The 27,805-nt window shown below is 32.2% G+C and overlaps 4 protein-coding genes across 5 annotated transcripts; 2 read left to right on the top strand and 2 right to left on the bottom strand.

The window, feature by feature from the left end:
* The first annotated feature begins 37 nt into the window (after window positions 1–37).
* On the top strand, window positions 38–1,709 carry LOC124834382 (uncharacterized). Its single transcript, XM_047309054.2, has one exon. It carries the CDS (start codon window positions 584–586, stop codon window positions 1,469–1,471), a length of 888 nt encoding a protein of 295 aa, XP_047165010.1. The 5' UTR covers window positions 38–583; the 3' UTR covers window positions 1,472–1,709.
* Window positions 1,710–2,775: 1,066 nt separating this feature from the next.
* Window positions 2,776–4,541, bottom strand: LOC124834388 (6-phosphogluconate dehydrogenase, decarboxylating 3, chloroplastic). Its single transcript, XM_047309060.2, has one exon. It carries the CDS (start codon window positions 4,421–4,423, stop codon window positions 2,936–2,938), a length of 1,488 nt encoding a protein of 495 aa, XP_047165016.2. The 5' UTR covers window positions 4,424–4,541; the 3' UTR covers window positions 2,776–2,935.
* Window positions 4,542–9,363: 4,822 nt separating this feature from the next.
* On the bottom strand, window positions 9,364–15,123 carry LOC124834384 (V-type proton ATPase subunit E-like). The gene is made up of 6 exons (XM_047309055.2): window positions 14,923–15,123; window positions 14,753–14,853; window positions 13,850–14,009; window positions 11,811–12,007; window positions 11,456–11,555; window positions 9,364–9,723 (listed from the first exon to the last, which is right to left on the bottom strand). Exons 1-6 carry the CDS (start codon window positions 15,022–15,024, stop codon window positions 9,688–9,690), a joined length of 696 nt encoding a protein of 231 aa, XP_047165011.1. The 5' UTR covers window positions 15,025–15,123; the 3' UTR covers window positions 9,364–9,687.
* A 3,856-nt stretch (window positions 15,124–18,979) lies between these two features.
* LOC124834392 (putative glucose-6-phosphate 1-epimerase) lies at window positions 18,980–22,204 on the top strand. Of its 2 annotated transcripts, none has more exons than XM_088103215.1 (9): window positions 18,980–19,236; window positions 19,434–19,898; window positions 20,163–20,237; window positions 20,354–20,410; window positions 20,548–20,708; window positions 21,051–21,185; window positions 21,296–21,398; window positions 21,476–21,578; window positions 21,687–22,204. In XM_088103215.1, the coding sequence occupies exons 2-9, from the start codon at window positions 19,788–19,790 to the stop codon at window positions 21,854–21,856; spliced, it is 915 nt and encodes a 304-aa protein (XP_087959341.1). In that variant the 5' UTR covers window positions 18,980–19,236; window positions 19,434–19,787; the 3' UTR covers window positions 21,857–22,204. The 2 variants fall into 2 exon arrangements, with proteins under 2 accessions (XP_087959341.1, XP_047165019.1); XM_047309063.2 differs by having other exon boundaries at window positions 18,981–19,236; window positions 19,761–19,898.
* The last annotated feature ends 5,601 nt before the right edge of the window (window positions 22,205–27,805 follow it).

The raw sequence follows: 27,805 nt of genomic DNA, 5'->3' as shown, positions 1-27,805 counted from the left end.
AACTGTAATTGAAAACTCTAAACCAGGAAACTACCACCAGGCACCACCGCTGAGCACACCACAACTTTTACAAACACTACAACACCAACAAATGTAAATGCCTAATGAATTTAATTTCAGGAGGGTAAATTTGAAATTTATAGAGCTGCAAGTTAAAATTTGGGGGTGGAGGAAGAAATGCCCTTGGTTTCCTAGTGGAATTATTCATCATTTGCATTTTCTAGATATGCCTCCCATTGAGGGGGAGAAATTGAGCAATCAACGCATGCTTTCTGGCATTGTAGTAACAAAGATTCTCAGAGGCACAAGCCCAAATAGACCGTTAGGTATAAGATAGAATCAGAATGCCCCTAGTCAATTTGCGACTTTTTGAGCCTTTCTTCCCTCTGGAGTCAGTAATTGGGACCCAAACCCGAGCATGCTTCTTCTTTGTGGAAAGTAAACATCATTGGACTTGGTGCTTGGTATATTTATAGATACAACGACCTCTATATTATACAAATGAAATCAACAAGACCTAAAACAGATCGCCACATTTCAATTCCTCCAATCTTGTCTTTATTGTTCTTTGTTTGAAGTGTTCATGGGATACAATATGAACTGGGATTTCATCTGGGTGCTGCCTCTCACGTTGTCCTGCTGCTCCTTGGTGCACAGCTTGGGCAACACTCCTGCAAGTGAATCATTGAATTCCTTGGTTCAAGATTTTGCTTTCAGATCACTGGTCAAGCACAGGCCTCAAACAGGTGCTCTGTATGATGCTCTTCTTCCAAGGAACCTGTCTGGTATGGATATTTCAATAGTACGTCTTAGAAGCAGAAGGCTCTGGAACAAAGGTGCCAACTTTAGCTACTTTCGGATCCCACCAAGAACCGTGTCCATTCCCCATGTCAAGAGGTTGGCTATTGTGTACCAAAACCTGGGCAACTGGTCAACCCTCTACTACAATTTGCCAGGTTACTCACTCATCTCTTCTGTTGTTGGTTTTCTGGTTTTCGATGCCTCAAATGTAACGGATACAAGTGAAAGAAACCTCACTCTCAACACAATGGGTCAGCCTATTTCTATTCAATTTCCTAACATCACACTTATGGGTAGGGGTCACATCAACTCAAGGGTGAGATGTGTAGCTTTCAATGCCAACGGTACATTTCAACTTACTCAGATGAGTGCCCCTGGAGTGTGTTACTCAAGAGACCAGGGTCACTTTTCGGTAGTACTCCCACTGGAGAAGAAGAGGGGAAGATGGTATCTGTGGGTGATTGGCTTTGTAGTTGGATTTTTTAGTTTGATTATAGTTGGCTATGCGGGGTTTTCTTCCATGAGACTTCTCAAGACCAAGAGGATTCAAGCAATGGAAAAACAAGCCAATGAGGATCAGGTTCTTCAAAGTAGATGGGTTGGCAATAGTAAAATGCCCTCAGCAGCAGTGACAAGAACTCAGCCAGTTCTTGAGTGCGGCGTTCTTTAGTTCACTGCTCTTCCCCTTGTAATCTTTTCCCAATCACCCTTGTCATTTAGCTAATACTCTTTGGTCAGTGAAAGTATAACAAGCTAGGTTCGTTCATTCTGTGAAATGAACAGAGCATGATTCTGAATACAAATGAAGGAATACTTTACAGATACATCAAGAATTTCTTTTAACTAGTACCATAAAATATTTTCTGCCCGGGGTTTCTCAATGGCACTAAGCAATTTGCATTTGTTAATTAGTCTCGTACAACTGTAAAGTGTAGCATTAAACTTAATAAACTAAAGAAATAAAAAAGTTACGTAAACTCCAAAAGAAACAATATCACAAAAGCATTACTCTGTCCTAACTCCACAAGGTTGCCCAAAGAAAAGCAATATAAAGCACGCTTTCATTTGACAAAAAGTAAAAATAAAAAACTTGGTCATCAAGGCACGACAAGAAGCACAAAACCTTACAGTGTACAAACATGCAAAGTTACAAAGCGAGAAAAAGTGAAAATCCTTCAGCAGATGCACCAAAATCACCTAAAACAATATAAACGGGAAACCAAAATACATTAAAGCTTTATTTGATGTTTATAACACAGTTGACTTGATACATGAATCTTCAACATAAGTCTCATCATATTTTATCAAGAAACTCATGAATTTATTCAAACATATTACAAGGATCGGGCGCCTATACCACGAACATCTCTTTATATAGACTAAAGTGCCAATTTCAATCAACCATCAATATCAAATGCAGAAATGGTTTGGTGATGAGGTCCCTCAACCAAGGTTTTGATCCAATATTCGCCTTAAATTTGAAATCGCAACAAAAAGTACTCTCGTTCCAAAATGGATCAATCATGTGAAAGAGAGACAGAAGGAGTATAATAGAAGTCTAGATACCCCTGGTTACAGAAAAATTAGATATATCACTTGCACGAGAAATTATGAATGCATAGAAATATCAATCATAATTTTCTTGATACTTCAACATTCTAAAACGCTTCTTGCTTTACAGGAGGCAACACAATTCTCATCATATTTTGTTAAGAAACTCTTGAATATGTTTCATATAATATATAAAATTCAAGGATCGAACTCTTCTTCTACAGTGTTACTTCAGAGAATCAAGCAAGCAGCATCACATGCACATACATAAAATAAATCATGAATGTTTTAGTAGATTACTTACTTTAGCCTTCCTCACTTTAGAGGAATCAAATCCAAAAGTGCAATTATAACTCTAATTTCAAACAAATATACACTTGACAAGAACATCAACAACTTGTACTCTACCAAAGGAAAAGCCAGTGGAAGTCAAATGACATGCCTTCGTTTTATTAAGCCAAAGCAGTTATAGCAAGAAAACAATAAATAGTTGCTCTGCCTACCAAAGATCCTCAAAGAGACAAACAATTACAACTCAAACGCTGCACTGCAGGACCAACAGCCAAACAACCAAAACTCATCATCAATTGAGAGCACCAACACCAGTCCCACTTTTGCGTGCAAGCTTTGTCCACTCGGTATGGAAAGCCCCAGGGCGATCAACCCTCTCATAGGTATGCGCCCCAAACAAGTCTCTCTGAGCCTGAACAAGGTTCGCCGGCAGCCTTGCCCTCCGATAGGTATCAAAGTAAGCAAGACTAGCACACATTCCCGGAGTACTAATCCCAGCCGAAACCGCCAACCCCACAACCCGCCTCCACGCAGCCTGCCTCTGCACCATTTCCCTAGCAAACTCCGGGTCAACTATCAAACTAGCCAAATTAGGGTTCCTCTGATAAGCCTTCTTGATCCTGTCCAAGAACACTGCCCTTATGATGCACCCTCCCTTCCAAATCCTAGCCAATTCCCCCAAATTCAAGTTCCACCCTTTCTGATTACTCTTGGCCCTCAATAAATTCATCCCCTGAGCATAGCTACAAATCTTTGAAGCATACAAAGCCTGTCTTACATCATCAATCAACCTCTTCTTATCCACCCCACTCACACCAGTCTTGCCCAATTCATCACTCATCCCCGCCTCCTTCAACACCTTCGCAGCACTCTCCCTCTCCTCCTTTAACCCACTCAAGTACCGGCAATCCAACGACGCCGCAATCGTGGGCGCAGCTATCGACAGCTCCGCTGCCTGCTGCACCGTCCATTTCCCCGTCCCCTTCATCCCTGTCTTATCCAAAATCTTATCCACCAAAAACCCTTCACCATCCTCATCCTTTACTTTAAAAATATCCGCAGTGATTTCAATCAAGAAACTCTCAAGCTCCCCTCTGTTCCACTCTGCAAAGATATCCGCAAGCTCAGAATTCGACAGGCCACCAACGTGCTTCAACACGTCGTAAGCCTCCGAGATGAGTTGCATGTCTCCGTATTCGATTCCGTTGTGGACCATCTTCACGAAGTTCCCAGAACCCCCCTCGCCGATGTAGGTGACGCAGGGGCCGTCCTCAACCTGCGCAGCAACTTTGTGAAGGATGTCCTGGACGTTGGTGTACGCAGTGTGGGAACCACCGGGCATGAGGGAGGGGCCGTTGCGCGCGCCGTCTTCGCCGCCGGAGACACCCATGCCGAGGTAGAGGAGGCCTTTATCGGCGACGTTGTTGATGCGGCGTTCGGTGTTCTCATACCACTCGTTCCCGCCGTCGATGATGCAGTCGCCGGGCTCGAGGTGGTCGGAGAGAGCGGCGATGGTTTGGTCGACGGGAGCGCCGGCCTTGACGAGGATGATGACGGATCTGGGGCGCTGGATGGAGAGGACGAAGTCACGTGGGGTGTACTGCCCCGTGAGCGGGAGGGAGCCCTCGTTGCGGGCCCGATCTACGGTCTCGTCGACTTTGGAGGCCGTACGGTTGTAGACGGAGATGGGGAAACCCTTCTCCGCTATGTTTAAGGCTAGGTTCTGGCCCATCACGGCCAGGCCCGCCAGGCCTATGCGTGACAGAGCTGCTGACTCCATTCGAAAGGAAGGGTTGGTGAGAGTGGTGATTTGAGATTTGTTAAGTGATATTGGAGTATCCAACTATGTCTGAGAAAGTGTCTTTGTAGTTATAAATCTGGTGGCCTATGCTTCTGTTAATTATTAATTTATTATTTAATAAATATAGATTATCTAATTAGTAAATCAGGTTTTTTAGGGTGTTTAATTAAGCAAGAGGAGGAATGAGCGTATTTTGCTTGGGTTGGTGAGATTGGCGGACTCGTCAAGGAAGTGAAAGGCCAGTGACTCAACCACCAACGAGGAGCTGCCTTAGACGACGTTGCTTCCAAGACGTATAGGAATTTCCTCCACGATCAAACGACTTCGTTTTGTTGCGCCAGTGAACCCTTATATTTTTTATATCTCATGGTCAAACCTCTTTGGTGGCTACCTTTTTCTTAAACTACTCTTATGTTGACGTGTGTGAATTCATATTTATGTAACTACTCCTGAGATTATTAACAATTGTAAAATAAAAAGTTGCGCTTTCAATATATCAAACACTTATTTATCCTAATTTTTAGAAGATTTAAAAAATAAATAAATAACTAAAATTTAAGACATTTTATGAGAGAATTTCTTATAAAAAAAATTGTCTAAACATATGTTAAATAAAGTCTTATATGTTCAAATTTTTAATATAACAATTCACTACTATTATCTTTTAAGAAGTTGAAACATGTTATTCTTATTACCATTTAAATGTCTCTACTCAAACAGTTAATGAAATAAAACTTTTGAACTTTGGATTGCATTAATAAAAGTTTTATGTTTATGAGTGTAAATTAAACGGAAATAAGACTTTAATATTTAAGTATGAAAATTATAAAGTAATACCACAAGGTTAAATGTAAGAGCGTATAAGTTGAAAATACTTCTTGGAAGATATCATTATATGATTTTTTAGTCATGTCCAGATATAAAATATAAATAATGATGATATAATTATCTTTTAATATTACATAAAAATAATGTATATTAGTATCTTAGCTATAAAATTGATTTAGTTGTTAGTAACTAATTTATAATTTTTATTAGTATTTCGAACGCAACCTTCCAAACTTAAAATTCATATAATTGTTAAACGAATCTTTCTTTTTCGTTATGATAAATAGAATTTTTATTGAGTTCAAATTTTAGTTATCATATATTCATTTGGTCTATTTGTTTGAGTTTCATCTTTTGTATAATTAACTATTGTTTTAATTCGATTTTGAAATCAAATCAATAAGTTGATCGGATAATCAACTTTGTTTACATCCGAATGTATTTCAACACAACAATTTGATTACGTAAGTCTTATTATATAGGTTTTTCTAGTTGTTACTATTATAGTTATATAATAATTAAAAGGAAATATTTTGATTAATATTATATTAAAGATGTTTTTGTATAGAATTGAGTTGTTCTACAATATTTAATATATCTTTGTTTTACTTTTCAAGATGTTCTTTTTTAATCCTTGAATGAGCAAGAGAAGATGAATACATGTAAATACTCTAACATTCAAATAAGTTAATGTGGTTAAGTTAATCCAATAATTTGAATAAATTTCAAGATATCTTTTACTTGAGAATTAATATCCTTTATATACTTCATTATTTTGGGTCCCTACTTGATTCGGTTGATCCTTTATATTAAACATGTATATTATTTTATGAAGGCTTAGATTCTTTAGTAAATGCAAATGAATGTTATATGAATTCATTACTACTTTGTTAGGTTGAATATGATGTCATTAATCTTGACCTTGTATGATCACTAGTCGCATGTAACCACCACTTTGGTCCTAGCCAAGAAGACATCAATCTTACATAATGCAACTTTGGTTTTGATCAAGATGACCTCAGTATTATACAATAGGTTCTTGTAAGACAAGTTGTTTAGTCCGACGACAAGTTGTTTGGTCCTTGCAAGACAACTCCAACTCCTTTCCAATTAGCATTTAAAGACTCATCAACAAAAATGACCTAAAAGTGATAATTGTTACATGCAAGTGCAACTAACTCATCGATAAAATCAATAGGACATTGTGCTTTGATTGACCCTCTACCTTCACACTAATTATGAAATTCAAACAATTTCATTGATGACCCTACCATTCGTCCTGCTAAATTTGGTCTCTACAAAATCTTATAAATAGGATAATCTAACCTAACAATGATTTCATGGCTTTGGAAGTTGTCAGAGCGATGTAGTGGAATGGTTAACGCGTTGAAGAAACCAAGAGGAAGTGAAATGATTTCTTATCTCAAATTGTTCTTTTAATAATTCTCTTAGGTAAATATAAAAATTCCTTAAAACAAATTAAAGAGCAAGGAAGAGAGAAAATTGCACAATAGGCTTTTAACTCAGCAACAACAATAACACTTAACCACATTCCTTGTGAAAGTTCTCGCTTTATGCTAACAACAACACTCAATCATACTTTCTGTGAAAGTTATCGCTCTATGCCAACACGTCAAGTTCTCAAAGCCAAAGCACAAGGGTTCAACAAACCCTAGAACACTTATCATCGCACACTGCACATAAGATTTTTCGAAATTCAGTTATTCCATATTTGTGAATAAGAGTCCCGATCTAATTTATAGAGATGTCACTCCAAAAATCTATTGTGAATTAATTAACGTGTGATAATCAATTATCCAATTATGATAATTGATTATCCATTTAATGAATGCACAACAATAAAAATGTTCATAATTTGCTAATCAATTATGACAAGTCATAATTTATTATAAATTGATAATCGATTGATTTAAAACAAATTTTAAAGCAACACATAGTATAAAAAATAAACCACACCCTATACATCAATCTACTAAATTATAAAAACTTTAATATAAAAACAAGTCTTTATGAAGATCCTCCTAAGCACTTGAGACTTGACTTTGAAACATCATCAAAATTTGTGCTCTTCATTTTTTTGGGCTATTGTTACTAGAGCAAGATCTGCCTTCTCTACCACTTGGTATTTTATCTCCATTTTTTTTGAAGTACTCTTCTAATGAAATATACACATTGTTCCTTATTGGTGCAAATCGAAACTTATGTTTTGTTGAACTTGATTATTCTAGGTTATACTCAGAAAAATAATTCCGATCATAACTTTTAATACAAACTCAAAGTGATTAAACTCTTTATTTAAATGGATGTAAATTTGGTACAAATTAAGACCTCTCAAACTCTATATAAATTAGTATGGGTGTTGTTCCCTCCTCCACCACCCTATACTTCCTCCACCTCCCCCACATTATTTTAAATACAATTATATCCTTAAGTTAAAAAGATTTTTACTTTTACCCTATTTTAAATAATTTGAAACCCTAATTTTACTTTCTTAGCACCCACCCACGAAACTCTCTTCTCCTTTTCCCATTTTCGTTTCACCTTCCCACCTCTCGCACTTCCATTCCTCTTTCTTTCCAGTTTTTTTTTGGTTTGAAAGCTTCTATTGTCGTCGTGGTGTAAAGGAGCGTCGCCGCCGTGATGTGGAGGAACATCAAGGAGCGTCCAGAGCCTCAACCAGCGTGAGGAAGCATACATCAATGGAGGTGACATCCTTCAACGGATGTCAACATCCGTTTTTCCTTAAACGGATGTCAACATCTGTTTTTCCTTAAACGGATGTCAACATCCGTTTTTCCTTAAACGGATGTCAACATCCGTTTTTCCTTAAACGGATGTCAACATCCGTTTTTCCTTAAACGGATGTCAACATCCGTTTTTCCGGATGTTGACATCCGTTGAAGGATGTCACCTCCGTTTAAAGGTTACGTTTTTTATTTTAGGGTTTTATTTCAAGGTTTATTTGAATACGAGGAAGCACGACACGCATTGCACCACTCCACGCACTGCACCACGAGAGCGATACTGCACCACGAGAGGGAGACTGCTTGATAATTCTTTCCACCACCACCAACCTTTGCAACTTGTAGTATCTCACGACGAACGAAAGAAAGAGAAGAAGAAATATAATGTTAAAATGAAAGAAAAGTATTTTACTCATGTACGGGACTAGAATAAGTTATTAGTGAAATATGTTGTGAATGGATAAAATTAAAAAATAATAACCCTAAAAATAAAATTTTACTGAGGCACAAAATAGTAAAAGGGAGGTGGAGGGAGAAAAGTGTGGTGGTGGAGGAGCAACACCCAATTAGTATACAAGTTTTAGTAAAATAAAAAACATTTTAACTCTTTAGTGATTGGTGTGCAACATTTAATAAGAAAATGAATAATTCATTTATATAAAGTGGTGTAGAAGAAATAATGATTAAACTTTTTATATAACATGATGTACACCATTTGGTATAATAAAGAGCGTTCAAACTTTTTGTGCAAACTAATTGATAAAAAATTAGTATAATCAAGAATGATTAAACTCGCAGAAAGCAAGATTTAGGGTAACTAAAAACACAAATACAAATAAATCAATCCAAAACTTTCAAAACTGAATAAATAGAAAGCCAATCAAACAATATATATATATATATATATATATATATATATATATATAATTCTTTTATTGGATTTCTCATATTTGATTTGGACCACCAACCGATCTAAATCAAATTTATACCCACACATAAATGTATATCATTTATAAATTTATTTTACTCCTCGGGTTTATATTTTCATAAAATTAATGCACAACCTGTACTAGTGTATGAAAAATACATTTAATTAAAGATCAATTTTAGTAACTATTTGTAATCACCAAGTCATGTAAATTTATTTATAAGGGTCTATATCAGAAATGTTATACTACTATTCAGACCTAATCCATGGCAAATAGGAATGAAATTACTCGTTGAACGCGGTCCAATTCTCATCCCCCCATTACATGTACCCGAAATTTCACTATCTCCACTCTTTTTTTGTTTTGTTTTTTACTTGCACTAGATACAAGAGAGCAGTTATATTTCTGTCACAATGTTGACAGTAATGTACTGGTGTTAAATATTTATATATATGGTACATTATTACCAGTAAGCTCAAAGCAGCAATGGGCCAGAGCAAACACTTATACTCACGGTGATAACAATCATCACTAAGAAAATTTTTGAACACCACATGCCCCCATGATAACCTATATGGGAGCAACTGAAATAACGATAAATGGTATTATTCAAAAGATAATACTTATAATTCAACGGCCCGAAAGCTATTCAGGTCCAAGACAAGCTTATGCTTCGGGATATAAACAATCTAGGGGTAACGAAACAATACAATCGAAAACCTCAAGCAACAACTTGTCCAAAGAGCTGCTTTCGGATCTGCAACAAGGAAAAAGAAGCTTCATAAGAATCTAATCGTTTGACACGATTTACCAGCTCATCATCTCAAAATAATTACACCCCTTCACCCTTTCCCAAGAAAAAACATAAAGAAGAATGTTGGCTATCATAACTTCAACATATCCAATGACTAACCAAATTTATCATCCTAAAGAATATGGAAAGCTGGAAAATAATGAATTGGATTAAAGGGTTTACAATGTATATGTGTTTGGGAGGAGAAAGGAAATGCGAGGAACAATTAATGAAAAGGATCTCCTGGACCAGTCTAGAAATTACAAAGACAGAAATAGACAAGGAAAGAAAGGAGGTATCGAATTTGGCACTAAATCAAAATAGTCATTTTTAGTTTGCTATATGCAATCAATAGAAACTGTATACTAGTAATATTGTGGAGTTAACTGAATAGCACTTCCCAAGACAAATACGTAAATTGGGGTGTGAAACATAATGCTACAACGAAGTTATTTGAGTGAGAGCAATCTTAATGGAATCTCCTTCCCCTTAACTTAATAATTAGTGCCAATTCTTAATTTTATGTCTAAGGTTATATTTGATATTATATATATGTGTGTGTTTGTGTTAATTATTCTAATCCAATATCTTACCCAATATCTTACCCAATGAATGAGTATTAATTTTTTTAGACAACTAATCACGAAATTTTCTAAGTATCCAATATTCTAATTATCTCCATTTTGGCTTTCCGTCTTACTTTCGGTCTCATTGTCCTTCTAACTTCATATATTTTAATATTAAATTGTTATTATGTTCCTTAAATTCATGTCAGTCTTTTGTTTCATATTCACTCAGATAAGTGAACATTTGAAGCGGTCAGGTGAGTCCATACATACAGGTCTTGGAAGTCTTGAAGAGGCTTACCAAATTTTGTATTAGATATTGATAGCCTTGACTTACTTTAGAATTGAAAATGCTGAATATACTAAAATTAGGTATAGAATTAATCTCCCTTGTGTAGAAAATACACATAGGATAATGTATTTATAATAATGAGAATATGGACTAAGCCCAAATACACATGAATATGTAAAGTTAACATAATTAACATAAGGACTATGTTTTCCTAATTAACATAAAACACAATATATCAGTAAAAAGAAATGAATGTCTTACTATAGTTATTAATTACTTACAGAATTTTTAGGATTTTTTAATAAATACATAATTACTTACAGAATATTATTGATAATATTATAATTGTTTGGTACTATTGAATGAAGTTAGTCAAATGTAAACATTGCTTACATCCTATTAATGATGTCATAGGTTACGTTAAATGAATTAAATTATCTATTGAAAATGATACAATTACTTGATTATTATGAAGTTTTTATAAACAATCATGCAGCTTAGAAATTTTGAAGAATAAACTGAGAATTGTTAAAGGTTAAATTAAACCAGGCCTCAAACATAAATGACGAGTTAAGCCCCAGAAATTCTGAACTAAGCCCTGATGCTTTTGATAGATACATTCGATTACTTGTCCTAGGTGGTGGCCACAAGAGCAAATGATTTGCCTGAAGTTTCCCTTATTTTTTGTATTTCAATGCTAAAGTTTCAATATCTAAAAAAAAACATTTTTCTACTTGAAAATAACATGGAAGTCAACTGCATCATCAACTCAGGGAAAATATCTAACAACGGGGATACATATCACAGAATAAGAATTACTATGCACAAAAAAGTTTACCTCAGGGAGCTTTTTACGAAACACTACATCAAGTCGTGCATCAAGAGTATTTTCACACACAATCTTTCCATCACGAGAAGCTAGCACCACGCCACCAGAACTGAATATCAACAAGAACAATCAAGTGTGCTACAACTGAAATTTAAATATCTAAGCAGATAACAGCTAATCCGATTTTCAGAAGCATCATTAATTGTTGTGGGTAAGAATTACTACGTACAGAATATTTAAAAGTGATACTTTTCTCATAAGACAATGTTAAATTATAATTAACCAAGAGGAAAAAAGTATAGCATAGGGTAAGAAAGTAAATCCCTGAACAATTAGTTAAGATTTAATTGTAACACAACTTTACCAGAAGATATCATGAACATTATGATGATTGGGTCCAGGAGGAAGATAGACTTGATTGTCAACAATGATCTCTGGGGGATCAACATTTGCTTTGTCAGCATACTCCTGTGCAGCAGAATCCAGCACATGCTCTACCAAGTGCAGATCCTCTTTCCGACATCTCAATAAGACAGAAGGTTCTTTCAGTCTTAGCAAACACTGCAACACACAGCCTTACATTATATTCCAAGTCCACAGACAAGCATAGAAGGTGATCTATAAACAGCAATCTAGCAGAATGTATCATTACAAAGGTTTAAAAAGATCATGTAGGGCAGGAATTGAACCCATGCCATCAAACGAACCACGGAGACCAAAGGTTCCCATTTCAGGAATCAGGAAATAGTTATGATTCAAAATGTACCCAAACATTACATATACTTATGCATAGAAGGTGTTACGTACCTGAGTACGAAACCTAACCAGAACAACCTCACACACACTCACAACACGTAAAGAACGAATGATAATGGACGAATGAATATCTTTTATTGATGGTAATATCTGAATAAACAAAAGTAAATAATAATTGGGAGCATAACATCCTTCAATTACTTGGGAGCATAACCTCCCTCGCAGGACGCATAGTCGCCTGTCAACCATACTCAATAATCAAAAGCATACATTTAACCCTAGACTTTCCCTTTATTTATACTAATTATTTCCTAAATAAAATATTTCTCTAGAATAAAATATTTTCCTAGAATAAAATCTTTCCCTAGAATAAAATATGAATATTTTTCTAAATAAAATATTTCCCTAGAATAAAATATGAATATTGTTCTAAATAAAATATTTCCTGCCTATCCTAACTATTGCCCCAATTAGGATAGTCACTCTTCAACCGATCGGGTCCAGATCCCGTTCGGCTTTGCTTCCCCTGCACCCTACCGTTCGGCTCCAGCTCTTCACCGCCTTCCACCGTTTGGCCTGACCTTCCCATGCCTTCCATCGTTCGGCTTGATCCCCCCTACCTCCTACCGTTCGGCTCCCGCTCTTCACCACCTTCCACCATTCGGCTAGACCTTTCCATGCCTTCCACCGTTCGACTACTGTTCAGCCTTTACGGTCAATACCATTCAGTCTCACTTCCCTCCTACCTTCCTTCTCCTTCTCATATACTTTCCAAACCTTATTATTACCCCCTTTCTTATACCGTAACAGAAGGTGATTTGTAAACAGCAGTCTAGCAGGACACATCATTACAAAGGTTTATAAAGGTCATGTTGACCAGGTAAGGGTAAGAGGTAAGGACAGGAATTGAACCCTTGCCATTGAACACAACTCAGAGAAAAAGGTTGGTTCCATGTCAGGAATCAAGAAATAGAAATGATTCAATCAAATGTACCCAGGCACTTGGAAACCCGTCCTAAAAATCTAGCTATTAAGGAGAGAGAACCAATCACTTAAATACTCCACTACACATCCCATACTACTTCATATGGGAGTTTGGCATTCCATAATAACCCAAGTTCTTATCATAGCATCACTCCTAAGTGTAGACATTTTGGTAGCTTTCATTCTATGACACTTCATTTGCTGACACTTCATTCAACTTCCTTGTTAATCAAAACCCTCCATAGATAGCCCTGTCCAAGAAACCAACAACCTTTTCTGATACGAATTGATAAGTATCCAGGCATTTGGGGAACCCACCCTAAAAGACCAGGTATTAAGAGAAGAGAACCAAACACTTAGATATTCCACCAAGCATCTCGTAATGCCTGAGTTCCTATCACAAAACAATCACTGACGTTGATACAATTGCGTCTCCAGGTAATAGCAATTAGCAATGAAAATATTAGTTATAGATACAATGTTGTGCCATCATCACAAATAATACAAAACAGATGTACAATAAATAACCATAACAACATTTGCCTCAGTGCAAGGCCTTTACTAAAAAAATGCAAACAACAATCTGATATCAATACTTGGAAAAACAGTAAAATAAAAGCATCGAACCATAAGTAGGTGTAACAAACTAAACATTTAACTGACCTGAACAATGAGATCTTTAAGAAGGTTTCTGTACACATGATCATGATGATGACTCACACTCAAAAGTTCCTTGGATGCAGCTTCTTTCATGGAACTGATCACGTCATCCTGAGCTTGAAGAACTTTAATTCGAGAAGCGTTCAGCTGCATCGAGTACTCACTACAAAAAACAGAGAATTGAGCCTTAAAACATAAAATATCACAAGCAGCACTGTTTTTACCACTTTGAAGAACAACACTCAGATCTGTGTTTAAAAAATTCGTCTATCTGAACTAAACCCTCAATCTCATTCATCCAACTTCGACAATATCTTTGACTTCAAGTAATTTGCCACAGATGTCAGTAGCTTAAAGGAAATTGAACATCAACTATTCAAACCAAACAAAGTAAATAAGTAAACAAAAGAGACTAAACTAAACCTATGGCCACATATTCCAAATGCAAAAATTAAAATGGAATTATCATTAATTATTGTTTTAATTGAATACTAGGAAAAGACGACAAGGATCCAATAGGCTACTTCACAAGTGATCTAAATTGCATGCATTCGCGAATTCAGCAATTCGGAAGTGTTCAATAAAGATCTGACAGGTCATATTGTAGTACTTAAAACACTTCGCAGCAGTTCAATTATAAATACACTGAATGAGTGATTACAACAAAAAATAACTGGACTGATTGCATTGAATCTGGTTCTATAAAGCTTTTGCCGTAACAGTAATCACAGTCCATGGACATTGCATTAATATCACAAGCAAGGATCAAGATCTATACGAGTAAGACTTGGTCTCCAGAATTTGATTTCAAGCAATGTCAGCTAACGAACAATCCTAACGAATTTCAAACTAACAGAGACCAAAACAACATAAAAAAAAGGGATAGAAAGGTAGTTTAGAAGTTACATCTTCTTGCGAATTTCCACTTGACGCTCTTTGCGTTCGTACTCTTGCCTGATCTTCTTCTTCTCGGCTTCAACTAACTGCAGCTTCTCGATATTGAATTCCTGTAGGATTCGTTTTGAGAACATGAATTAGAAATCGAAAGAGGAGAAAACCGTACAATGAACAATTACCTCTTCGGCCGAGACAGAGATCTCGTTGGCTTTTTCCTCTGCTTCCTGGCGGATGAACCGCACCATCTGCTGGATTTGCCTGGAGACATCTGCGTCGTTCATTTTCAGAGAGGATGCTCAGAGACGATACACCGGAAACTTCCTAGATGATTGAACTTGATACGGATTCTCTCTCTGCCCCCAACCCACAACAGCTCACCTCTTATTTATGTACCTTGATGTTTAACATTTTAAAATACATATTTTAGTTTATGGGTGATTTTTTTTTAATATAAATTTATTAGTTTTTATAATAGTTACTTTAAAAATAAGGAATATTATAAATCCAATGGATCAATTCATCTTACTCATTTTAATTTGCGTGAATTAAGTTACATGACTTAAATCATCGATATAATTTATTAACAATTTTTTTATTCGATTAATACTATACTAAGGGTTTTTCTTTTTAAATAGGATTTCAGGTTTATTATTATTATAGATAAAAAAAATGTGATTGAAATGAGAAGACCCACTAAAAATGGTTAATTGAGTTTTCTAACGAAATAAATAACTACTTTGTATCATTACTATAGTATTAAAAAAATTCATGTAATTCAATCTAAAAGTCAAAAACTTAATTGGTCAATCACAAGTTTGATCAATTTACTATGATTTTTTTAATTTCAAATTAATTTGTTAAAATGATTTATTTATATTACTTGTGTCATATTTTAAAAATTTGTTTTTTTTTATTGGGGGATTCTCTTTTAACATATTAGTCTTTTGAAAGTTATACTCAATGAAAAAGAAAACGAACTGAGCTCAAACAATTAATGAAATGATATTATAAGAATTTTAGAATACATAAATTTTTAACAAAAATTGCATTAAAATACAAATATATTTTTTATGTCACTATTATTCATATGTCTTTTAAGATATTCTAGTAAAAATAAGCAAACTTAAAATATATGATTTATGATAGTGTAAATTCATTTTACACATATGTTTTTCTAAAGATTTTAGTTTTGAGTGGAATGAAATGTAAAATAAGGACTAAAATAATCGAATGTATATTCTTTATACATTCTATTTACTCTAATAATATAATTATAAAAAAATGTAAATAATTTTTATTTATTTTGTATATTATTTTAATTTATTTAATTTAAAAAATATATGACTTAAAAGATAAAATTAAAAAAATTATAGATACCAAAAAGATGAATCATCTTTATATAATATATATATATATATATATATATATATATATATATATATATATATATATATATAATATTATTGAAAAACATAGATAAGTTAAAACCTAGATAGGTTTTCTAAATTTCCTAATTTTTAATTGTAAAACTATTTATAAAATAATAAAAACTATTTACAGGAAACTTATAAAAGTTATTTTAATTTTATAGTTATAGTAATAACAATCTACACTTATATATAGGCGATTCATCTCTTTTTTATGTTCACAATTGTTTTCCAATTTTATCTTTTAAATAAATATTTTTTCTAAATTAAATAATTATTTTATCAATTTTTTTAAGTGATTGTTTATATAAATTTAACTGTTTTTTTAACTTATCTATTATTTAATATCAGAAGAACTATCTACAAAAAATATTTTAATGTATAATTATAATAACAATAATAATAATAAAGAACAATTGCTTTAAAAAGTAAGATTGATAAAATAATTATTATAATTAAAAAAATATTTTTTTAAAGGATAAAATTGAAAAATAAATGTAAACACACAAAAAAATATTCTTTATATATAGGTATAAATAAAATTATATATATACCATATGTTATTACTTTTATTTTAAAAATATGATTTTGTTTAATTAGATATTTTATTTATCGTATATAGTATTGAATTTAAATTGTGATAAAAAGACTTAGTTAAACATAATCAAATATTTTTAATTCTTAAAGATTGATTCTACTTAGAATATAAGTATTTATTATATTTCTTTTAGTTTAGATGCGAGTCTTTCCGTTTTTTTTTAATTTATTATGTTTTAAGTTAGTTTTTATTTCTCTTTATTCTTATGTTGATTAATTTTATAATATAATTTTTAAAGTATCATGTTAACTTTAACTTTTAGATAACGTATCTAATAATCAGTGACTTGATTAAAAGATAAAACATGTGACCAATAATGTTTCAGTTATGTGTAATTTAAAATATATATTTTTTTTCTTTTTCTTTTCTTTTACATTTTTTTTCTTATGGTTTAGGAGATCCATATGATGCATTATTAAAATATATAAATGAATTTTGTATAAATTTTTCGAAAAAACAACGTTTATAAATTATAAGTTGAGAAATTAAAAACATACTTAATAGAAATGTATTTATTAACCAACAAATATCCACACTTAACTCACAATGTAACATTATTATAAACATTCTCACAAACTCAATATTAGCATATGTAAAAAAATTACTCAAGGTTTAATTTTTATACTGTATAATGTAAAAACTCTTATATATTTACTACCAATTCTACTTTAATGAGTTTCTATTTTTATTTTGTAAAATAATTAATATTTCTTTGGTATGCATGATAAAGAATTGAAAATTGTACATTTCTTATAACGTAAGTGATCATCTATATAAATAACATAATAACAAATGATACAAGATTGCGTATAATAAAATTAGACAATTAACGGTGTCATGCAACAATTTTTTTTCATTGCTTTTCTTCTATTGCAGCAAAGATAAAGACTAAGGAAAACAACATTAAATCTAATTATATAATTTGTCAAAATGTTTTTCTTTTGAAAAATCTTGTTTTGATACTCCTGTGTATTCAGTTGCCAACTAGTTTTTATAACAAAATACTGAATTAAATATGTTTTAGTCTTTATTTATATATAAAATTAGAATTTGTTTTTTTTAACGATTGATATAAAATTCATTTTTATATTTTAGTAATGGATGAAACATGTTTTTCATAATTAAAAGAAAAGAAAAATATAAAAAACAGTTTTCTTCACAGTTTAATGGCAACCCTTCAACCTATACATTCCCTTCAGGCTCCTCCTTCCTCAACATGTTAATTCTTAATTTTATATCCAAGTTATTGGTATGATATACACAAGCCTTTTCACATCTATCACCCTCTTTTCTTCTGTTCTGCAACTACCGTTGAAAACATGAATACAAACACAAGTATCAGAGTATTAAATCATATACCACAATTATCTTTCTACGGCAAGATAATATCATGTAAAATTGTTGCAACTGCACAAAGCTCAGAATTCAAGGCTATCCATAAAACAAATGAAGATACTAAAGTCAGTGAGTGCAGTTAGTAAGTTACAGGCACTGTGCAATATTGAGGCAGGGAAGGCTATGATGTTAGAATATGATCAGCTTGAAGACCTATTCAATGATAAATAAACAGAATGAGATGTCCGAGACAATTATAAATGAAAAATAAATAGGAGGGGCAAAAAGAAACTTAAAGAGAACTTGTAAAAATTGAATTACGTGATAAAAGTTCCCTGAGAACAAATTATTATATACAGTAAAGTGAGGATGCAGTTGGGGTTCAAAATATTCTGTTCTAAAGTCTGAATCTACATGATATATTTTTGTCACTTTCAATAAAGATTTAATTCTCATTTGTGTATGTAAAATTATAAACTAGTCAATAAAGTTTGAGGTGGACGGGTCGATTATTGGACCACATGTAATTAGCAGTAGGGCAAGTGTCAGGAATGTGGTTTTCCAGAGGCAATCATGTCCACGAGTTGATTTTTCTATTGTATTTATTTTTGTCATATCACTTTCATGCATGTCGAACCAGAAAGTGTACCGATGCCGAAGGATAAGGCCCTAATCTTCCTTTTCTCCATCAACCCACATTGTGAATGAGAAGTACAAGCATCGTTCTTTCTCTCTTTTCTAGCATAAGATAATTTTACAAACTCAAAAAATGACCATGGTGTCAATTGCATGTTAGGTCCACTGCAATCTAATTAAGGATATAGGACTTCGAGTCACTGTCTTCAATGTCCGAATAATTGATGGTTATTTCCATCATTCCATAATTCTACCATAGTACTTACACGAATGTTCCACCATCTATATGATTTCTGTAAGAAACAGAAGGATACCATTTTTGTAGCTTAAATTATGCCTACCACGATGTCCTTAAAAAACAAAACTTTGACACTGCTAAATAACCGGGTAGTTAAGTCCGTTATTGCGGTCACGTGTTCATAATCATATTACAGTTGTTCACAACAGGGGTTGAAACTCGGAACCACTCTACTTCAACTCTGCTTGCTTGAGTTTAGGTAAATAATTTTTTGATTTCTCGTTGTCAGTTTAATTTGATACTTACAATACTCGTGATCAAATATTTAATTCCACGGCTATGAGTGAAACTCTCTTTGAAGAACGTTAGTTTTGGATTGGTAATTATAACTGAAAGAATTGGATATCATTAACACCTATTTTACTATGGTAGCTGCTTCCGTTAATTTGATGGCAGGAGATAGTACATAGTACAAATTCAGACAGTAATCACAACCATTATTGCTTCATGCGTCTGTATTTGACCGTAGTTCTAGAATTGACATTGGATAAGATTAAGGCGAAGGTAGTTGGTGGTTGAAAAGTTGCGATTTTGGTATCAATTTTCGTGGGATAACTTGGTTTTTCACGAGGAAGGTGTGATGGGAAACCCGTGGTTTTTCACCTGCTTCGTGCAGCTGAACTTGTTAATCTTGTTTTCGTATCCACACGGGAAGCAGCTTTGAACTCCTCGGCTTAAAGGGATCGAGAATAGTGATACTGATATCGTTTCTTGCTTCTTCAGTTTATACAATCAGCAAGGTGTTTGGATATGAATCATTCTGCGGCTGGAAGTGATGATATAAGAGCGGTTGAAATTACCAAGGATAGGAACGGAATAGGCCTAGTGGTTCTGCGGAACCATCGAGGAGCCTCGGCAAGGGTCAGATTCTTTTAACTCTCACTGATCTCTTACATTCACCACCTTTTTGCAGAAATTATTGTATGGTAAATGATTATTACGTTGAGATCAATTTCTACTTTACATGTTTTTGAAACTTGTATACGAACTTTCAAATGTCATTATGTGTCCGATAGAAATTACCCAGATCATCATGCCATCCCAGAACATATAATAGTTTCTTTCCTTTTTGATTCTGAAATAACTGTTTTCATAAATTGATGTTAGCGTGGGTGACACTTTTAGGTTAGTTTGCACGGAGGGCAGGTTCTTTCATGGAAATGGGAACGTGGGGAGGAGCTTTTGTTCACTAGTAGTAAGGTAAACATATGAGGATTTTTTACTTCTTTTGTTTTTTGTTTTGGAATCATCTATTATTTAATTAGCTTTTACTTGAGGATGTAATTTTCTCTGTATATGTGATGTTTCTTTCTCAGGCTATCATAAGTCCTCTCAAACCATTACGAGGAGGAATTGCAATCTGTTTCCCTCAGGTATAATTTCAATGTCGATAATAATTTCTAAAAGCAAATTGCACCAACATATTTATACCAAAAATAAATAACAGAAAAATTACTACAGAGTTAGATAATTTTTTTTTTTTTGACTTCTTGTAATTTTATGTTTCCAGTTCAGAAACCGTGGATCATTAGAGCATCATGGGTTTGCCCGGAACAAAATGTGGGTAATTGATCAAGATCCTTCACCGTTACCCACTGATTCCAGTGAAAAAGCCCATATTGACTTGCTGCTCAAACCAACAGAAGATGATCTGAAAATATGGCCACATAGGTTCGGAATTAAATGCATATTATGTGTTTACTTACTCCAGAACCCACACTTTTTATCTTTTGAATTTAGACAATAAAAACATGATATAAATTGTGAGAAATTATAACCATATACCTAAATGATGACACTTTTCTTGTCCAAAACTCGAATCAGTCCAAGAATTCACATCGCAAGAAAACTAAAAAGTAAATGAATTGTTGGCGTAAGTGCAGAGACCCCAACCACATGTGGGGGATCTCGATTGCAAACATGGGTAGTTTTATCATGTTTTTTCGCATCCCACCTAAATTGTCGGTTGAATCTCCGAACATTTGAGATACTGATCTGGAATATTTTGCCCAGCTTCGAACTTCGGTTAAGGGTCTCTTTGGGAGGCAATGGATATTTAACTCTGATTTCTCGCGTCAGGAACGTCAATAGCAAGCCCTTCAGTTTCTCCTTTGCGTACCATACATATTACTCTGTCTCGGATATCAGGTCCGTAACCAAATGTGATCATGACAACATACATTTGACATAAAGAAATAGAACGTTGAATAAAAGATTTTACATAAGCACGTTAATTAATCTCTGACTATCATTGGCAGTGAAGTGAGGGTGGAAGGATTGGAAACTCTTGACTATCTAGACAACTTACACAACCAAGAACGCTTCACGGAACAAGGAGATGCATTGACATTTGAATCAGAGGTGAGACAACTTGTTGAAACAGTGACATTGATTTAAGAAAAGTGAGATATTTTTATGTTGTTGTCGGGATGTATTAGGTGGATCGAGTGTATCTTGATTCGGGCAGCAGTGGGGTGGCTGTTCTAGACCACGAAAAGAAGCAGACAATTGTCATAAGAAAGGAAGGACTCCCAGATGTTGGTATGGTTCCTTGCACTTCCAAATGAAATGGTGAATGATGTTGGTAGGTTAGTGAAATTTTGGTACGCAATGTAACAGGTGAAACTAACCAAGTTTGGTTTTGCATAGTTGTTTGGAATCCGTGGGAGAAAAAGTCCAAGGCGATAGTGGATTTGGGGGATGAAGAGTACAAGCAGATGGTGTGCGTGGATGGTGCAGCGATTGAGAAACCAATCACGTTGAAGCCAGGTGAAGAATGGACTGGCCGCTTGGACCTCTCTGTGGTCCCTTCCACTTGATATGACACCAATTTGGTATGAAGATGCTGATAAAGTGGAATCAATCTTAGGTGGAGTAGTTTAAATGTTTTTTGTTATCACAGTTCAAAGTTTTATTTTGTTTGACAAAAAGCATCTAAGACATGCATGTGCTGGAGTTGTCTCATAAACTAACTAAAACATACCATCCAGCATTCTTTTTGGCTGATGGTGAACCTGTCTATGCAGACTCTCAAACTTACTACTCATGTATGCTTGTAGATAAAGACTACATGTCTAAAATGTTGCTTCACTATGCTTTTCCCATAAATACACAGCACATATGTAGTTAATTTCTTACCAGGAATACGAAAGGGTAGTAATGTGATATATAGAGGGAAAAGATACGTATGATCTGAAAATAAAATATGTGAATTTTAAACTTTGTGTAGGCTGGCCACTCTTATGCAATTTCTTGATTATACAAAATTGAAGGTGTTATGGAAAATTATTTTTTTGAAAAAACAATGAATTGGCTTAGTACTTGTATAAAACTAATAGGACATACAGTATGATTATCTTATGGATTTGGCTGATGAGAAATCACATCCTTCAACTTTTTATTTGAATGGTTCATGTTGATTTCGCAAATTACATATACAGGTTAATTATTAAGTGAAGTCAGCATAAAATTCATATTCACCTTACAATAAAAATAAAAGTATCAAATGATTCTGATAATGTTTGTAGGGATATGTTCTGTCGAGTGCCCTTGACAATGGTATACACTCTTTGATTGTCTGTAAATATCTTAGAACATCTTTTTCGGAATGCTTCTGCAACTTATATCGATTTAAACCTTTTATATTCTTATTATATGATTTTTTTTTTCTTCTAATAGAAATCATAAGCCATTTTTAGTTATGTTGCTGAACTTTGATCTTCTAATCATACAATTGATTCTTCATACAATTTTTAATCATAAGTATTATGATACAAGAAATGCATGATGTTTTTATTCATATTTTGAAAGACATAATCTTAATGAAACATGAGTCGTCCAATCAACTTCTTTTAGTTTAAAACTTTAGATAAGGAATGTTTGCGTCTTCTTTTTTTATATATATTATCCAACTTTACACCATGATTTTGGTCTTTTAAAAACAATAAATATCGGTATTTTTGTTCCTGTGCATTATTCATAATTATATGTCACAGTTTTTTTTTCAATCTTGAAAAAAATGTTTGAAAGCATTTTTTTTCTTTTTATTATGTTTTAGGGTTTCTATAAATTAACAACAAAAACTCTCACATGTTAAAGATGACAATTTTCATAAGCATTTAATTATTTGATAATAAACTTTCCAACATCTATAATATAAATAAAGAGAAAAAGTTTGCTAGGGATGTAACAAACCTGAAATTAAGATTCAAATTAAATAGTGGTGGAACAAATGATAGCTACTCAAGAAAATGACTTCTATATTTTCCATATATATAAGAAAATTTATAATTATTTCGTACCATACAACTTAGATTTTATCAGTTTTATCTTTTTCTTTCTGAACATCGTTTTTAATTTTAGTATATTTGGCTACAGTAATTGATTTTTTTATTCAGCATTCTAAATTTGGCAAAAACAATAAAATATTGTAATTTTGATTTCAAAATTATTAAAATAGTGTAATTTTAAAACACACACACACACACATATATATATATATATATATATATATATATTAATTTAATTAAAGTTATATTAATTTAGTATGATTTTAGTGTATTATGATATAAAATGAAGTTCTAGTAGTTTAATACGACTTTAATATACAGTGATATAAACTGAAGTCATATTTGTATAATATGACTTCATTTCGTTGTTTTTTTTTTAATTTTAATTGAAGTTGTATTAGTTTGATATAATTTCAGTTTAATAAAATTATATCAAATTAACTTTAAAATTGTACCACTTTTGATGATTTTAAAGTCAAAATTATAGTGTTTTTGCTTCTAATCTCATTAGAAGTTTTTTTAGTTGGAGCTTATGGAATCCCAAATCATAGTCTTGACTCATAAAAAAAAACTATATAATTAAGGAACACGATAATTTTATAAAACTAATAAAATACATATGAATCTTCAACTTTTCATTATATTAAAACTTTGACGTAATATAAGTTGGTAGAACAATGAGTTAAATAATTGTTGATAAGACTAGTAAGAAGTTTTTTACTTAGGGTAGGTATAGGTTGTTTTGGGGGAAAATAGTGTAAGATGAGAGGTAAAATGTGCATGTCCTACCAAAATCCCAGTGCCATAAAAGTAGGACAATTTCCCATCATCCGTGAATAGACCACCATCCAATTGATGCATCACACCATGAAAACACTTAACTCGTAATCAAACACTTGCATATGCACAACTCATTGGTCTGTGTCTTCCCCACACCACACAATAACTTCTGGCCCTCCTTTAACCAAACTAACTTACAAACAGTACAGTCTCAGCCACTGCAAACACAATTCAACGCTAAAAACCACCTTAATTATTAAACCCCATTTCACAAGTTGGCTGAACTTTGCAATATCATAAATGAAAAATGCAACCTTTGCAATAACAAAATCTTCTCTTCCACCAATATTGTTACACTTCACGTTTTGAAACTTTGATTAAGGAATGGTTTTCAGCCTTTGTGCATTTAATAAAATTAACTAATCTGTATATGCACCGTCTGCCAAAGCTATAACTTTATTCGATGTTGTTGGTTTTGCAGACTCCTAACAAGGAATTGAATTGATACAAATTCCTTCACGACCAACCGTTTTTGTGGATAATGACCTGTGTATTAAGGCTTTGTTACGATAGCCATCGAAGAGGACAAGGTAGTTTAGACTTTAACGTTGGCTGTTGGAGGAAAAAGACAACCATAATTTGGACTGGTTTTTCTCTTTATCTTGTTTCCTTTAAATCTTGCCGTACTCCATCATTCACCACCAACACCTTCAGAGAGTGGAAACCTAATAGTGTTACTCATATACTACTTTCCATAATGCTTCTTCTGATTACAATTAATTTACCTAGCCTTTATAAGTTAATTTCAATGGATATAAAATTTATCTTAATCCCTTTTATCAATATTTAAATATCAACTTTAATATATATATTTTTATTTCTATTTAATCTAATACTTTCAAGTCATTCTTAAATTCTTAAGAAAATATTTTTAAAAAATTATTAAATGTTTAAGAAATCATCTTTTCAAAAAATTGACACTTCTTGAGAATAAAAACTTAAAGGAATGAATTCCGAGTCTTCTGATCTCAAATTTAAGACTTCTTACTCTATTTTTATTTATTTATCATGTTCCTTTGCTATTATTTAGTTTAATGTTTTTAAAATATATTATATACTTTTATTCTAAGATTTTTTTCAAATTTTAATTTTAATCTTTTGAAAAAATTTATGTTTAATTTTCCTTTCGTGTTAAATATTGAACATTTAAGCTAATCATATATACATTCTAATATAATTTTAAATATTTTTGTTTTAGTGTATACTTATAAACTATGTTTAACTTTGTTTTAGTTTTTTCTTATAAACTATACTCGACTTTGTAATACTTTTATCCTACACTTTCAGTGTGCACTTCCAAATTTATAAAAATTTCTATTACGTCCTACAATTAAAATGTTAATAAATTTTTGAAAACAGAAGAGAATCTGGTTAAAGATTTTTTTTCTAAATATTATAATAGCTTTGTCTTTACTGGATATTCATTCTCATTTCTCTATGGGCTTTCACTTCCTCTTTCCTTTCTCCATATGCAGAGTTCTTTCATTTCTTCTCACACAGCTTATTCTAATTAATTAATTGATTATATTTTGATTAAACTTTGTTGTTTTGAATTAATTAATGTTTTATTTGTTTCATGGTTTTTTTAAATTTTTATAATTTAAATATATTTAGTTATTTTTTTAATTAAATATTAAGATTTTATAATTATATAAATATTTTAATTATTTAATTTTATTTTGAATTAAAAATTTAGTTTGTAATTATTTAATATTTATTTATTTTTACTTTTTTACAATTTAAAGTATTTTATTTGTAATAATAAATTATTTAATTAATTAATTTTATTAAATTTTATTGTTTTGAAATATTTAATGTTTAATTTGTTTTATATTTTTTTATAATTTTAAGATATTTTTCTTATTTTTCTAATGAAATATTAGGATTTTATAATTATATAAATATTTTAATTAGTTAAAAATTTTAGTTTGTATTTTAAATACCAATTTTTTTCATATGCATTTTAAATACTATTTTTTTTACGAAATTAAAAAAGTTAAATAAAAATTGCATGTGAAAATTTTTGTCTAAAATATTGTATGTGGAAAAATAATTTTTTTACGAAATAATTTTTTTATGATGTAAAAAAATTAACCTTGCATGTGAAATTTTTTTGTATAAAATATTCAAAAACTAATAATATAAAATCAATTAAAATATTTTATAATTTGAAGACTTAATAAATCATTAAAATTTAGTAAATGTTTAATTAAAATTTTCGAAAGGTATGTTTAAGTCTTTATAATTAAACATATTTTATTTGCTGAATTGATGCATAATCTGTGCTTTTCAGGTACATAAGATTAAAATGAATTATAACCATTCTAAGTTATACATATACCTATTTTTCTTGTAATTAATAAAACAATGAAACTAGGTTTATTGGTCTGGTCCAACAATTTCAGCCTTGTCATAACTTTAAACTATTACAACTTTCTCGCTAAATGCCACTAAATTATATCTAAAAGACCTCCTTATTAGTATAAAATTATTTATCACACTTAATTAAAATGTGTCAAAGATAGAAGCCAAATAACTCTGGAATGCTAGCAAATAAGAGCACTTTTTCTATTTTATGTCTCCTTTTTCAATTATTATGTTTTAAATATTAGTGACAATGTTTTATCCCTAGTCTCAGAAAATGACAGTATCCTTTTACAATTCATGAAAAAGCTTGCAGGACACAAACTAAGTACGATTCGTATTAGTAATTGGATTTATCTTGAATCAATCATAAAGAAAGATTAGAGAAAAATATTTAGGATTTATTCTATTGAAATTTTGGGATCGAAAGGGTTACGAGTGTTATTAGTAATGGAAAGGAGATTATTTAAGTTCAGATAATGTTTAAATCCAAGCATAATCCAGATTAAAAATTTAGATTTTTCAAATTTTAAAATCCATATTAATAAAATAGAATTATAGTTTAGAAAATCATGAGATATGGGTGAAAGTAGCAATCAGATTTTGGAAAACAAATTTTTAACGAATCAGTCCAAAATTGGATCAGAATGAACTAATCAGATTTTTAATAACCTATCATTGTGTTATCAATAGTCTCTGGGAGAGTTGAAAATTAAGAATGACGATGGCCCAGTGGGTCATCTTTTAGAACACATGATTAACTATAATTGATAAATTAATTCTCAAATATATAACAACATACACCTTTAAAAAGATCGGCATTATGCAAAGAATTTGCATGATGAGATAGTAAATGATGTAGAATACTATAATGTTTAAAGATTGATAATCCAAAAAGATGAATACAGTAGAAGGAATAGATATGGATAAGATATGCTCGTATGTTTTTTCTCTAATAAATAAATTAGAAAAAAAAAAGCATTAAACAGAAACAAAGCTGTTTATGCAATAGTACAAAATGAATACTGAATTTTTGGGGCAGTTGTAAAAGTCGTTTTTCGCGTTGGACCATTGACAACATCAACTGTTTGTCGTTATTGTAAAAGGACTAATGATCATTTCACCACTCACCAGCCACTTAAACCTGCTACTCATTACTCCCACTTTCTCCTTCTTCTTCTTTTCTGCTAAGAGAATGTAAATTAACGAGTAGCTCTTTTATGGAAGAATTCTATGATTATACACTAGAGTTACTAATCATAACCTAATGCCTCT

This window comes from Vigna umbellata, chromosome 1 (assembly GCF_029865625.1).
Source record: "Vigna umbellata cultivar VRB3 chromosome 1, Vumbellata_1.0, whole genome shotgun sequence".
In the NCBI taxonomy this organism is placed as follows: Eukaryota; Viridiplantae; Streptophyta; class Magnoliopsida; order Fabales; family Fabaceae; genus Vigna; species Vigna umbellata.
The sequence above is the reverse complement of the archived record's forward strand: the minus strand, read 5'-3'. Positions and strand labels throughout refer to the sequence as shown.